This window comes from Hoplias malabaricus, chromosome 4 (genome assembly GCF_029633855.1).
Source record: "Hoplias malabaricus isolate fHopMal1 chromosome 4, fHopMal1.hap1, whole genome shotgun sequence".
Classification (NCBI taxonomy): domain Eukaryota; kingdom Metazoa; phylum Chordata; class Actinopteri; order Characiformes; family Erythrinidae; genus Hoplias; species Hoplias malabaricus.
Window position 1 is genome coordinate 17,049,245 of NC_089803.1, and position 14,638 is coordinate 17,063,882.

General features: G+C 44.3%; 1 protein-coding gene across 1 annotated transcript in view; it reads right to left on the bottom strand.

The window, feature by feature from the left end:
• Window positions 1–779: 779 nt before the first annotated feature.
• The window catches only part of LOC136694450 (synaptopodin), a 31,710-nt gene continuing 17,851 nt past the window's right edge, over window positions 780–14,638 (bottom strand). Inside the window, exons 3-4 of the mRNA XM_066668014.1 lie at window positions 10,713–12,688; window positions 780–6,896 (exon numbers count right to left, since the gene is read on the bottom strand). Of these exons, the coding sequence (XP_066524111.1) occupies window positions 6,006–6,896; window positions 10,713–12,688 (2,867 nt within the window). The 3' untranslated portion in view covers window positions 780–6,005. The remainder of the gene's footprint in view (window positions 6,897–10,712; window positions 12,689–14,638) is intronic.

The following is a 14,638-nucleotide window of genomic DNA, read 5'->3' on the forward strand; positions in this document are numbered from 1 at the left end:
CATACTCACCTAGTGACTCACCCAGTCACTCACACACTTACCCAGTCACTCACACACTCACCCAGTCAGTCACATACTCACCTGGTGACTCACCCAGTCACTCACACACTCACCCAGTCACTCACACACTCATCCAGTCACTCACATACTCACCTAGTGACTCACCCAGTCACTCACACACTCACCCAGTCACTCACACAATCACCCAGTCACTCACACACTCACCCAGTCAGTCACATACTCACCTGGTGACTCACCCAGTCACTCACACACTCACCCAGTCAGTCACATACTCACCTGGTGACTCACACAATCACCCAGTCACTCACACAATCACCCAGTCACTCACACACTCAATCATGTGGACAGTTTCTCACAGCCAGTCAAACCTACTAATAGGTGCGTTTGGACAGTGGAAACAAGAGCAGCCGGAGGAAAACTACACAGACACAGAGAGAACACACCACACTCCTCACAGACAGTAACCTGAAATACAGACTGAACCCTGGACCCTGAAGTTGTGTGGCAGTGACACTAATGTTTTTTTTTTTTTTTAACTGAGTGATAATGGCAGCTATACATTAAATAAAAAACGGCTCCAATGATGTGTAGTTGGTCAGGATTAACTGTGATTATAATAATAGTAATGAGTTAGTGATCAGTAATCCGTAACCAAGGCAACCTTTAATGATCAACAATGAGGTGGTAAAGCACTAATCAGGACTGTAGTCTGCAGTGGAGTGTGGCAAAACAGAAAAAACAGGAAGAGAACGTCAGCTTATTAGTTGTGTTTATTTATAAATTACACAGCGTTTATGTATGGATATTGTATGGATATTGAGCCTGGATGCATTTCCTCGGATAAAAACCTCGTATCTCCAAAATGAGCACAAACAAAACCTTCTAAATCCTTAAAGAAATTTAATGTACAAATATAAGACCCCGAGCAGTGTCAGAGCATTGTTATTTTTTCCGTTATTGGACGTCTGACACAAAGTCAAGGGCAGCTGGTGTTTTCAGATCAAGCACTGAGACGTTTTGCTCCGAAGCTCAGTATTTAGAAGATGGAGTCGTGGTTGGGGGTGGGGATGTAACGTTGTGGATGAAAGGCATCCATCACACTGATTTGGAGGATATTCTGGTCCAAGGTGCCAAGTCACCCTGCAGCTGGTGTTCCTGTCAGTCAGGACATGTGGACAAGTAAGTGCCGGACAATCTGCTGAGGTACCGATATAAGGTGTCAGGACTCCAGAGAAGAATCACTTTTGCATGTGCTGTGACCCAATACTCGGCCTGACACTGATACACTGGGTGGGCAAAAGGTTTTGTCCCCACCTGCTTATGCAATATTTCTCCTGTAATGAAGGGCATTGGCCAGGTGTTTGTCCTCCTTTGCTGCTGAAACAGCTTCTCCTCTTTTGGTAAGGCTTTACACCAGAGGCTTGACCATTGCTGTGAGGATCTCATGGCATTCAGCCACATAAACATTAGTGAGGACAGGTTCTGATGTTGGATATTAAATTCTGGCACTCTAACTGAGCTCAAAGATACTGGATGCAGATCAGTTCTACACCTGCTGGGGGGCTTTAGGCGCATCTACCTTAAAGTAGCTGAATTCAGATAGGGGGTCTGGTTACGCCTGGATACATAGCATATATATACGTGCCCTCAGTACGGATGACATGTAACTCGACTCACTCGGAGGAATGTTCACCTCTGTCACGGCTGTGTATCTAATGAGACGTGAACTGCAGTTTATAGAAAGGAGACACCGCTGGCAAAAGACACCATTTGCAGGCATGTCATTGAGTACAAAAAAAGTGCAAAAAGGGATATTACATGAGAATAAACACAACAAATGAACCTACCATGTTGGCAGAATTAAAGGGTCCAGATGTAAACACAGTCACAGAGAGTTGGCGGATGTGTGACACTCCACTGTTGATTCAGAACTCTTCACAGTGGTGGTGATAAGAACCAGACGCTATGTGTTTCAGTATGTGGTTTTTTTGTGGGGTTGTACTCTTATGTGTGATATATTTGTGACATGGTCACAAACCTTTTTTATTTCATGTGACAGTATCATGATTTTTTTAAACACAAATTCAGCAGAAAAAAAAAAAAAATATATATATATATATATATATTAGTCGTCTGTAGCTAACGCTACTGTAGCTAACGCTAACAAGAATATCACTGATGTCCAAAGACAAAACCATTTTTCCTTTTAATGGATGTCAGTGTAAAAGGATTTAATTGCATGTAAATTTAGAGCATTTCTATTGGTCCATTCATCATGAAGTTACACATCACACAATGTGAAGAAAAGCTGCTGTGCTTTTCCATAAAAAATCCACAAAAATACGCGTTTTTACTTGGACAGCAACGATATGATTCCCTGTATCTTACCCTTCCAGAGAAAATTTAAGTAGATCATTATATTCCTCATATCATATGAGGAAATGTTTTTGTTTTAACAGTCACACAGCAATCTGTGATACTGTCACATTACAAAGATATGGGACTATGTCAGAAATGCACACATTCTCCCTTTACATGATGAGTGTTTTTTTTTTTTTTTCCAGGGCTGAGTGAATACATCAAAGCCAACCCTTTTAAATCAAATTTGAATCAATTTCATATTTTGTAGTGAATTGGACATGTATCTGATTTATGGGCATGCAGCATGAATGTGATTGGATTTGCCTTTCTGCTAGCACTGACCGAAACATACAGGCTGTGTCTCACATCTGGCCGTGTGTATCCTATAAGTTGTACTACATCGGTGATAAAACTATGGCTTCTGCACCAAAATAATGCACTGAATGTAAAACAAAAAAAAAAAAAAGAAAAGAGAAGTGCAGGTGAGCGCTGAACATAAACTGATTTTTGTTAGACATACTGTGCAGTGCTTGGGTGTAAAAGCTGTTCTTTAACATCTACAACAGGGCTTAGGGACCCATTTGGCATAAAACCAAATAAACATATCAATGTGAGCATTCACAGACAGATCCCTTCACATTACACAGATACACGGCACTAAGCCCTACATTTATGAATGTGAGCTGTCAAGATAATCAAATCCGATGTGAGCAAAAATCTGAATGGATTAATGAGGCTTTTAAAGTGAATGTAGCATATCACAAATAGAAGCCAGACTGAGTTGTGTGTAGACACAGGGATGCCTGGTTCCTATCACCACTCTAAACATGTTAGTTTCATTACAGTAAACAAATTCCATATCAAACCGCTCTGAATGACTTGTTTTATACCCCAACCACTGAATTAGATCATTAGTTTTAGCCACTGAAGATTTTAAAACTAATTCTTCACTCAGAATGCTAACGTTGCTAATAATGACTGAATGCAAGGACAGATAGTTAGCATAATGCTAACTGGTATGCCTAGTCTTCTATTTGGGGTGGTTAGGATTTCAGTTCTGGGTGAAGCAGCCCATGTCCTCAACTGAAATACTCTGAGGAATGTAATGTAAAGTAAAAATACATCTTGTATGTGCTCTTATATGAATAAATGTAGCTCTGTTAGCTCCAAAATTAGCCTCTCCCCTGACGGTCAGACGTACTTCCAGTGAGAACACGTTTCTTCCTCTAATTATCACTTGTACTTTCCCTCCAAAACATTCTAGATGAAGTGAAGCATTAAAACTAACAAGTGAGGAAACAGTAACTATTGAATCCCTTCATTACATTTGCCATATTTCTGCTTTTTGTCAGTAAACCTGCCTCTAGAATCGACTCTAACATCAACTGTAACTTTATGTTTTCAACTTGTCTGTCTACTTTTCATTACAAGTGAATTTCCACCAATTTTTCAAAAGTGGTCGTGATAGGAGCCAGATGGCTGAAGACTTGGATGTGGTTAACAGCTCTTAACATCAGATATATCATGTATTCATTGATCCCACTGTTTTAAAAATTTGGGCTGTGATTTTAGCTAACTTTAAAAACAAAAGCAAATCAAAATGGAAGGGTATATGCAAGGAGTTGTGTGGACCAAATAGTCCCCAAACGTGCCACTATTTACTAGTATTTTATCACTGTCAACATTAACCCTTTCATTGTCTGTAACCACTGATGTTCACTGGTGGTTTAGAACTAAATAAAATGACTTTAGATAAAATTAGTTTGTTTTGTAGATATTACAACATCTGGTACTATTTCACACCACAACACGCTCAATGATTTTGTTTACCTCTCAAGCACTGAACAATTTGAGCTATTTTGAAAAATTGTTGGAATCCTCCTTTAAAACTTTCGCCAAAGTTATGAGTGTTTCTAATACACATATAAGACATATGTAAACAGTAAACTGCAAAGTGTTGGATTAAATGGCAGATCACCAGCATTGTCTATATAAACAGAAGTTTCCTAAAAGCATAGTGCAGTTAGTCCCTTGTTTCAAAACCATCTTTCAAGAATGTTCCACTGCTTGTAGCACATACTGTTAATCATATATTCATACATCATTCATGTCATCCGTCGGGCATCACCAATCTTCATTATGAATGTAAAGCTCAGTCCTATTACCCTTTCAATACATTGATGTTCAGTTATCTTGTACTTATAGATCTCTTCCACTACATCCTTTTACTCTCTGAAACAAATAGTACAAAAACTTAGGATGCAAATCCTGCTTTAGATTTACTCTACAACACACAGAAAATGAAAACATTCAACTCTGCAGTGAAGGTTCTTGCACGAGGGGTATATCTTTGGTCACGAGAAGCCATGGAAAGTATTTGGTTAAAATGAAAAAGTCACGTCCAACTTGTGCATAGTTTGTCAAAAGGTATACAGTCAGGTGCATAGCAGTTGAAGCCAGGAGGGGCCCAGATATCACTGGTTATGTTCAGTCATCTGCGTAAGAGAAAGAAAAACTCAGACATGTGTAGGAAAGAATGAAACTGAATGTCACTTCGAGGATAAAAGCAAAATGATCTTCAGTTTCGCTTCATAATTCCAAGCAGATTAACCGCCGTCAGCATAGGCACTTCTTAACATCTCCAGCATTAAAATCATTATTCCAAGAACACTTTTATCAGACTGAGAGAAAGTCTGTCTCAAGTTTGCCTCCCTTCTTTTGACCAAACTCTGAACCAATACCTCCTTAGACTAGTCCATTTTCTGTCCCAGTGGTCACCAGCCCTGAGTTCCGTTCCAGCACAAATCTGGCTCATAAGCCATTCATGATGTATTCCTGTGATCCTCATTGATGCCCTTCCAATTATATCTGGAGGACAATACAGGTATTGAGTCCTGAGAAAGATCAAGATGACCAGACGTTCTGCGGATCTGCCCCAGATACTGAACATACATAGGTTGGTAAGAACTGTCAGCAGTGTTAAGGTCTGGATTTGGCTGGTCCAAGTCATTGTTGGAAGAATAGATCCTTTAGTTTGATTTCCAGATACTCCTTTTTGTCTATTTCCTTTTCCCAGGAGAGATGCTTGACACACATCAAAGGGCTGAGTGTAAAGAGGATGGACACTATGGGACCTTAATTGCCTCCAATTTTTCACAGATGACAAGAGCTGTGGGTCTGGTGCTGACAGTTTACTGTGGTTCTTGGAAGCGCCATTTTATTTGTCCCAGGACTTTCACTTTTTGGAAGATTGTTTATTTTCCTAATTTCTTGCCCTTTTTATATATCCCATTCTTGTTGTAGTTAATCTTTTATCTAGCCTCCTTAGAAACCATAAAAAATAATGAACAAATCATACACAATGTGCAGTCTGACTGGAAGTGAAATAAAAGAAATCTGGCCTTCTGCAAATTATTGTCCATCCTTCCGTTCTCTGTTGTTGATTTGGTTGTTGTTTGAAAACTCTTTGTCTGGTAAAGACACTGATTTTGTCAAATTGGGGGCTGAAGCTAAACTCTGGTTCCACAGAATGACTGGAGACAACTGCTGATGCTCTGTCACCCACTGGTCCACTGTCTGGTTCAATTTGCAGTCCAATACCTGTCTGCGACAAGCCCTGCATCCTACAGGTCTTCAGACACTCCTCCCCTCTTGACTCTCAGGCTCCCAGTCCAGCCTCGTGGGCAGGTGTTGTAGGTGCGTGCCCCAGGAGACCGGACGCCCGAATCCTCTGACTCCAGCGAGGCGTCCGAGTCGGTGAGGGAGCGAGTGTTGTAGAGGCGCAGTGGAGATCTGACCATTCGTGTGGGAGTGGCCGGTGGGCTGGTGAAGGTCGGGGACTGGGCCCCAAGGGAGCGAGACTGAAAGGGGCTCAAAGGTAGGATGCTGCTGGTGATCGGAGACATGGGAAGATTATGTCCAGGGGAAGGGCTGTTCTTGCGCTTGGCTGCGTTGATGATGTTCTTGGCCAAGAGGCGGTGGTTGGCTTTGGTGTCTTGAGGGCTGATTGGGGACTGGCACCTGGTCTCCCAAGGTGGAGATACAGGAGTTGTTGGAGTACTTTTACTGGGTTTGGAGAACAGAGTGGAAGGAGCAGGGTTATGGAAGGGTCTTGGAGATGAAGAGGAGGTAATGGGACTTTGGATGGACTTTGAGGTTTGTGAGGTAGGGAGGGGAGTATGGAAGGGTCTTGGTGTTGGTGAGGAAGGGACAGAATTATGGAAGGGTCTTGGAGATGAAGAGGAGGTGATAGGGCTTTGGATGGAGATAGACCTTGGGGTTGGTGAGGAGGGGACAGAGTTATGAACTGGTTTTGGGGTTGGGGAGAAGGTGACTGGGCTTTGGATGCGCTGGGGAGGAGGGGAGGTGACCGAAGTTCTGTGTTGGATGTTGGAGGACCACACAGCACTGGAGGGACCCTCTGGGCTGCTGAGACGTCGGGACAAGTTGGGCGTCCAGGGCGTTGGGGTGCTAGACCGGCTGGATGAAGCCACGACTGGTGACTCTTCCTTAACCTAAACATAGAAAACAAAACATTAGTTCTCTAGTGAATTGACCATGTAGTCCTTACTCTCACGTCCGTCTCACTCTCTCTAGTGAACTGACCATGCTGTCCTCACTGTCACTGTTTCTAGTGATCCGGCCACACTGTCCTCTATCTCATGTCCCTCTTGTTCTCTCTGTGCACAATGCAGCACTGTATTTGCACATGCCAACATATTTTACAGTGTTAAGTCGTGACCTTCCAGGAATAAAATCAGTTTTCCAATCCTATAAATTGCATCTTCACTGATCATGTGATTTACATTAAACCAAGCTTAATCAATATCAAAAAAAAAAAAAAAAACCCAGCTCATGTAAATCAACAAAATGCACCTCTCTATGCTCATGACATGAAGCTACTGGGCTTGAATGTGTTACAACACACATCCACAAAGCCTGGTCAGTGTTTTTACGCTTGTACAAAGGCAATATCAGGATTTCTGGAGTGTTCTGAGTAACTATAGCAAGCTCTATTTATTCTCCTGGGTTCTCTTTTTCAGCACGGTGGGCTCTGGTGCCCTGTTCAGGTTTCGAGCATGCAGGCCAAGGCCACTAACCTTTACTCAGATACGTGCTTACTCTGCTGAGCCTGCTGGGTAGGTTTTCACCTCCAGAGAACCGTTATAACATAATGTGACAGCAAGGCTAAGGGTCAGCCCAAGTCAAAGTAGGGGTTCAGTCCCATAGCAGTGGAACAAAAGACAGAAAAGTCTGCAGATATTCATCCTGTTCCAATTAGGATTCATTTTAAGATCCTTTTCCTTTCTTAAGGTACCTCTATATGTCTTACAAAGTATGTTAAGATCTGTATGAGCCAAGACTGAAATGCAAAAAAGTAGCATTGGATTCCACCAAATTGTATGTAAGTACTTTTTAATGACTTTTTAAGAGTTAGTAAGTTGTTTTTGTTAGGGGGTCACCACAGTGGATTGACTGATCTGCACAGGTTTTACACAGGATAACCTTCCTAATGGTAAACTCCCATTCCACACTGGTTCGGGAGAAGCCCAAGCGACTGGGTGGTGGACACAAGGAGAACATGCCTAACGTCACAGGCAAAGACAGAACTGTGGACCACAAGAGCCAGAACTGTGCCCCTGTGACACTCTGTACATTCAGTACTGAATTCCTGTCCCTTGTTTTTCCCCAGTGCATAATAAATATCAATGTGGCCATTAAATGGCAATTACTTTTTTTTAATACATAGTGTGCATTCAGTTGCAAATTGAGTAATTTGGGGGTTTTAACGTGAAATATTATGTCACAAGGAAAAAAGATATTCAGATTTTCCTACAGTGGTGGAGATTGGAACCAAGCACATAACACAGCCACTTCATTCACCAACTAGAACTATACATGAATGACTGTTTATGTGTCAATAACGATACATAGGAAACTTTGAGAGTAAATTTGAGTGTTACACTACTTTATAACACTGAATATTTACTTAGCAATATTCATTCATTCATTATCTGTAACCCTTATCCAGTACAGGGTCGCGGTGGGTCCAGAGCCTACCTGGAATCATTGGGTGCAAGGCAGGAATACACCCTGGAGGGGGCGCCAGTCCTTCACAGGGCAACACAGACACACACACACTCACACACACACATTCACACCTACGGAGACTTTTGAGTCACCAATCCACCTACCAACGTGTGTTTTTAGACTGTGGGAGGAAACCAGAGCACCCGGAGGAAACCCATGCGGACACAGGGAGAACACAACAAACTCCTCACAGACAGTCACCCGGAGCAGGAATCGAACCCACAACCTCCAGGTCCCTGGAGCTGTGTGGCTGCGACACTACCATGTAAGTAAACATAGCATAAATAGCAAAATAATTCTTACATCAAGCAGAACATTTTCTCTGAAACAGGGAGGTGAACCAAACCCCCGTGGGATAGAGGAATACAAGGAAAAAATGGTGGAGATGGGGTGGAGGTGGGTGTGAGTTTTTTCTGACACAGAAGTGACATGAGTTGTGTATATATAAGGCTGAGGAGAGGAGTTGGTCCTACTCCCAAAATGATGTTGTTACATAACTTCAAATATGAATGTGTGGGGGCCATCCATGACCTAATGGTTAGGGAAGTGGGCTTTGGACCGGAAGTTTGCCAGTTCAATCCTCTAAACTAGCAGGACAAAATTTGGGGCCGTGGGAGTGTCTCTTCCCTCAGCACCCACAGCCCTTGAGGAAGCCTGCTGCTTCAGGTGGGTGTGTGTTTGTGTGTGTGCGTGTGCGTTAACTGCCAGGAATGGGTTAAATGCCGAGCACACTTTTGATGTACATTGTGCAATAACAATAAAAACAGCATGTTTGTTTCCCATCACTACCACTGTGAATAATTCTGACTCAGATTTTGACTCAGCATGCCATCCAACCAATCTGAATGACTACTTTGGCTTAATCACTGCTTAATCATTAACATGTGCAGAAATTTAAACAAATCAGTGGACTTTCCCTTTAGCACGACATACTGAATGAGTTGTGTCTGAGCCAAGAGGACCCTGTTTGACAAGTATGCAGTCTGTAATATTATGTTCCCTGATTTCCTCATGGCTGTTTTGTAATACATTGTGGTCCAGTTGATTTTAGAACTTGATTTGTGTTGTGTGGTTTTCTCTGCAAGCACTTCAAGCTGTATTCAAACACTGCAGGGGATGTGTGTTGGTCTACAATGCTGTGCCATACTTAATACCCTCATGTTCTTAGACACTCCTTATAACTGCTAAATCCTGCTAAATAAGAACTGTTGGAAGAGTAGGAGCTGAAAATTAATGAGGAAAAAAGGTGGAAAGGAGAATACAGTATGAGAGTAAAAGCCAAAGGACAGCAACGAAGATCATGCAAGAATAAAGAGGCCAGAGAGCAGAGTTTCCCTTGTGTTTTAATCAGAGGAAAAAAGCAGAAAAGAGCAGAAATGAAACAGAGTGATCTAATTGAGCTAACTCGATAAATGCTTCACATTTGGAAAACATACACAACACACTCTTCCTTTCTCATGTTATTAAAAACCTTTGGAGACCACTATTATATGAACTTATGGCATCCTTGCATTAGAAAAAAGACAAACTGCACTGTGGCTGAAGGATTAAAGACAACGAAGGAGCTCCCTTCCCCTTTCTTTCAAGTCCGTCCACTCGTATTAAATTGCAAATCATAGATCATAAATCCAAGGCACCATCTGCTAAAGTGCTCTGAAAGAGCAGGACATACTGGGAAGCAGTGCCTGGAAAACGGCGTGTTTCTCACCTGAAAGGTATTTGGCCTAAGCATCTTTAAAAAGAAAGAGGCACTAAATCGATAATAGTTTCATTAAGTGACACGTCGAACAATAAGACACAAAGAGAGTGTGAGATAGAGGCCACAACACTCAAAATTAAAAGACCCCTTGGTGGCCTTCTGCTGAGAACAGTGTGAAGTGATTGCCATGTCTCAGCAGATTACGCAATATTTATTGCCTCCCTCCATGCAAAACTGGGAAAATAAACTATGGTCAAGCATATTTCATCATTAAATCAGGAGTGAAAGTAATCCTTACTCCGGATCCCAGGAGAGAACTATATACTGCCTCTGTGTGAAAATAATCTATACCGCCTACAGCGCTTTATTTTTCCTGGAACACTTCCTGATGTTTCATCAGCTATAATTGCTCAAACAGCTCAGAGTGTCCCCTGATAAGCCTTATCACATGTTGGTCTGTAAAGTGCAGTGAGTGAACAAGAGCAGGAGAAAAGTCTGGAAGAAGAGAAGTGTACTAGAAAAAGGAAGATGGCTTCCACACCTGTGGGCTAATCCCCGCTTTCTTGGCAGAGAAGGTCGGTTTGGGAGCCTGGGCGCCCGACCTTGGTGAAGCCACACGTTCGGGAGTGAAGCCTGTGACAGGAGAGGAGAGCCCACCACTCATGGTGCTCAGGGGCGTCATGGGGGGGGAGAAGCAATGGGTTGATCTATAGGTGGCTGAGGGACTATACGTGGTGGTTATGGGGCTGGAAGGGACCGAGGTCTGTCTGGAGAAGGAGGAACCAGTCAAAGGTTTGGGCGGAGGTGCTGCTCTTGGGAGGGTACTCAAGGGGTCCTTGGTAGGGTTGAGGATGAACAAGGAGGAACTGAGCTGGTAAGGTTGGTGCCTGGACAACTCCATTTCCATTCGACTGCAGCCATTCTCCAGCGCCGGGGTTTCTGGGACTGGAGGTGGCTCAGGTACTTGAGGCTTTGGCAGGGCATTCTTCTTGTTGGTTGCCTGTTGAGTTTGAAGAGACTTTGTGATCTGTGTGCTGACGTTGGTAGAGCTTACGATGGCCTTCACTCGACCGGGCATGTTTGATGGATACACCCAGGAAGGCGGTAGGGATGAGGTCGGAGAAGGAGACCTCGCCCTGGCTGTGTTTTCACGAACGTACTTCTCCATCCGGGTCTGCCGCTTGGTAAAAAGCTCCACCCCTTTTCCAGATGCGTTTGTCAGGGCTTGCTCAGGCTTGTGCTCTCTCCTGGTCCGGGTCCTGGAGCTTCTTAGTGTCGAGGCCCACTCCGGCACCAAGGGCTCTTCTACTCCACCCTCTTCTTTGGCCAGAAAGTTGGAGGCCTCTGCTCCAAGGGCCAGCAACTCCTCCTCCTGCTGCTGAGGCTCCCTCCCTCTCCTCACTTCATCTGCACCCTGGACCAGAGACAGGAGCTCAGGGTTCGGCTCTAACTTGGGTTTCTCCTGAAAGGTGAACATGGCCTTGCGGTTGGTTCGTCGGACCACACCTTCGTCAAGGATTCCTGTCCGAATTGGTGTAACTGACCTTCGCTCGCTTAGAAATTGAGACATAAAGTTTGGCCTGGGTGCAGTCAGAGGAGCATAGTAGACAGGGGCTGGTGGAGGAGACATAACAGAGGTCGGAGCAGGGTTAGTGTGGACAGATGTAGGTGAGCTCATGTAGGTGGGAAGTGGAGGAGTTGGGTATGAAGGTGCAGGAGGTGGTGGGGAGAACGCTTGTCTGGATGATACTGGGAAAGGAGGATTGGTAGTTGGAGATCGTGGGTCAGAATATGTACTGGCAAGCTGAGCAGGGATTGGAGGAGTCGAATAGGAAGGCACCGAAGGGATGTCTGAGGTAGGACTCCCAGACTTGGCCGAAGTAGGGGAGAAGAATGGCCGAGCTGTCCTGTTCACGATGGTCGGCTGCTTTGCCACTGGTTTGGCTGCTTGACTGTTGAGCTCTGTGCTGTGGCAGCCATTTGGGATGTCTTTAAATGGCTCTGCAGGACCTTTTAACTGCACGGGTGATTGCACGTCCTCTTGTTCAGCTCGGTCAAGTACAGCAGTGTTACCACCACCATCCTTCGTTTCCTCTGCGATCTCCTCTTCCTTTTCATTCACAGGGAGAAAATGCCTGTCCCTTGCGACATCCTCAACATCTTCCAGCTCTCGCACCACTTCCTCCTCCTCCATGTCTCGTCCCTTGACAGAGGGCCTTAGGATCTGCCTTTGGATATTTATGAGATTCAAGTCTTTGAACCGGTCAGTCGAGTGCTGCCCATCCCATGTCAATGTGCCTGAGGCAGGAGAATCTGGTTCATCCCTGGACTCTTGGTTTCTGCCACCTCCCACACTCACTAGTGTCAAGGCGTTTACCCTCTGCCTACGGCGATTGAAAAGCTGGACGCCTCTGGAGTTGGAGTTTGAAGGCACTGTCAGTTGAGCTGCAATGATCTGGCTCCGGGTCCGTGCTTCCTTCAGCTCCTTCTCAGAGAGACTGGCACTTCGGCTGAGGTCTGCAATTAAAAAAGCAGAAAGAGTCAGGACAAACAAACAAGAACTTGTGGTGCTTTTCCAATGCGTCGTACCTACACTACTTGAATCTACCTGACTCTACTTGCTCTTTGGTCCCTGGTACATGGTTCAATTTCCAGAACCACTGCTCACCCCTGAAATTTCAAAACCTCACCTCTAACAGGAAGTGAGCTTTGGACCCCACCACAATGACAGGAATAACATTATGTGTTCTTTCTCATCATGTATTCACGTGTTGTTGTTATTTTTTGGAACTGAACACAGCTCTGCACCCCAGTTTAGACAGATCATAAGAGTGTTTTCATTCCTTGTTGCTCCGTCCAGCTCTCGCTGGATTCTGTAATCATTCACCAATCCAAAGATCTGTAGCTTTAGGATGTTAGAGATTGGTGCTGGAGGTCTGCACTCTGTCATGACTGACAAGTCTCTCTGGCCAAGGTTTTTACATCACCGTTTTCAAGGTACCATACAGAGGAAAAGTGCCATTAGTGTCTGTACAATGATTTCACCACTTGCATATAGCCTCCACCCACAGTCAAGGCTACTGCTGCTCTCTCAGTTAACAAGGAGCATTGTGAGGTGTTGCTCAACAAACCTTGTAAATGTCCGGATCGCTGTGAACCACCAAGCGCAAGCTATTCACGAGCCTGGTGAGGCATATACTATTTTTAAAACCCATATAATTGTTCCTAGAGCATGTGGGTCTGATTAGTGCTCTAGCAGCACGGACAGCACGGGGCGATACATATTGTAGCTTGGTCCTGTTTCACATTACTGCGTCTCTAAATGAAGCCTGACGACTCCCGCTCCATCTTTATTTTCATTACCTTCTCCTTACTGTCATGAGAGCTTGGGATTGGCCTAAATCTCAGTCTTATGGGAAATCCTAACAGCCGGGGGCCTGGTGCAGTCATGTCTCTGTGTTAAAGATTTCAGTAACAGTGATTTAATGCAAGCTCCTCTGTGCTTCACTAACCCCTGAACAGTGAAGAGATACAAAACACTCAACACATCAGCAGTGAACACGCTTACAGACTGACAGATGGACTATTAAATAATCAGTAATGTGCGCCAGTGTGTGAACATGTTCATTTATTCATACATGTTCTGTAACTGCTTCATCCTGGAATTATTGTCTGTCTGTCTGGAATTATTGGATGCATGGAAGGAAAACAACCACACACACACACACCTGTGGACAGTTTCACACACTCACCCAGTCACTCACAAACACACACACACACACAAACACACACACACACACACCTATGGACAGTTTCACACACTCACCCTGTCACTCACAAACACACACACACACACCTATGGACAGTTTCACACACTCACCCAGTCACTCACAAACACACACACACACACACCTGTGGACAGTTTCACACACTCACCCAGTCACTCACAAACACACACACACACACACACCTATGGACAGTTTCACACACTCACCCTGTCACTCACAAACACACACACACACACACACCTATGGACAGTTTCACACACTCACCCAGTCACTCACACACTCACACCTGTGGACAGTTTCACACACTCACCCAGTCACTCACACACACACACCTGTGGACAGTTTCACACACTCACCCAGTCACTCACACACTCACACCTGTGGACAGTTTCACACACTCACCCTGTCACTCACAAACACACACACACACACACACACACACACCTGTGGACAGTTTCACACACTCACCCAGTCACTCACACACTCACACCTGTGGACAGTTCCACACATTCACCCAGTCACTCACACACTCACACCTGTGGACAGTTTCACACACTCACCCAGTCACTCACACACTCACACCTGTGGACAGTTTCACACACTCACCCAGTCACTCACAGCTGTGGACAGTTTCACACACTCACCCAGTCACTCACACACTCACACATGTGGACAGTTT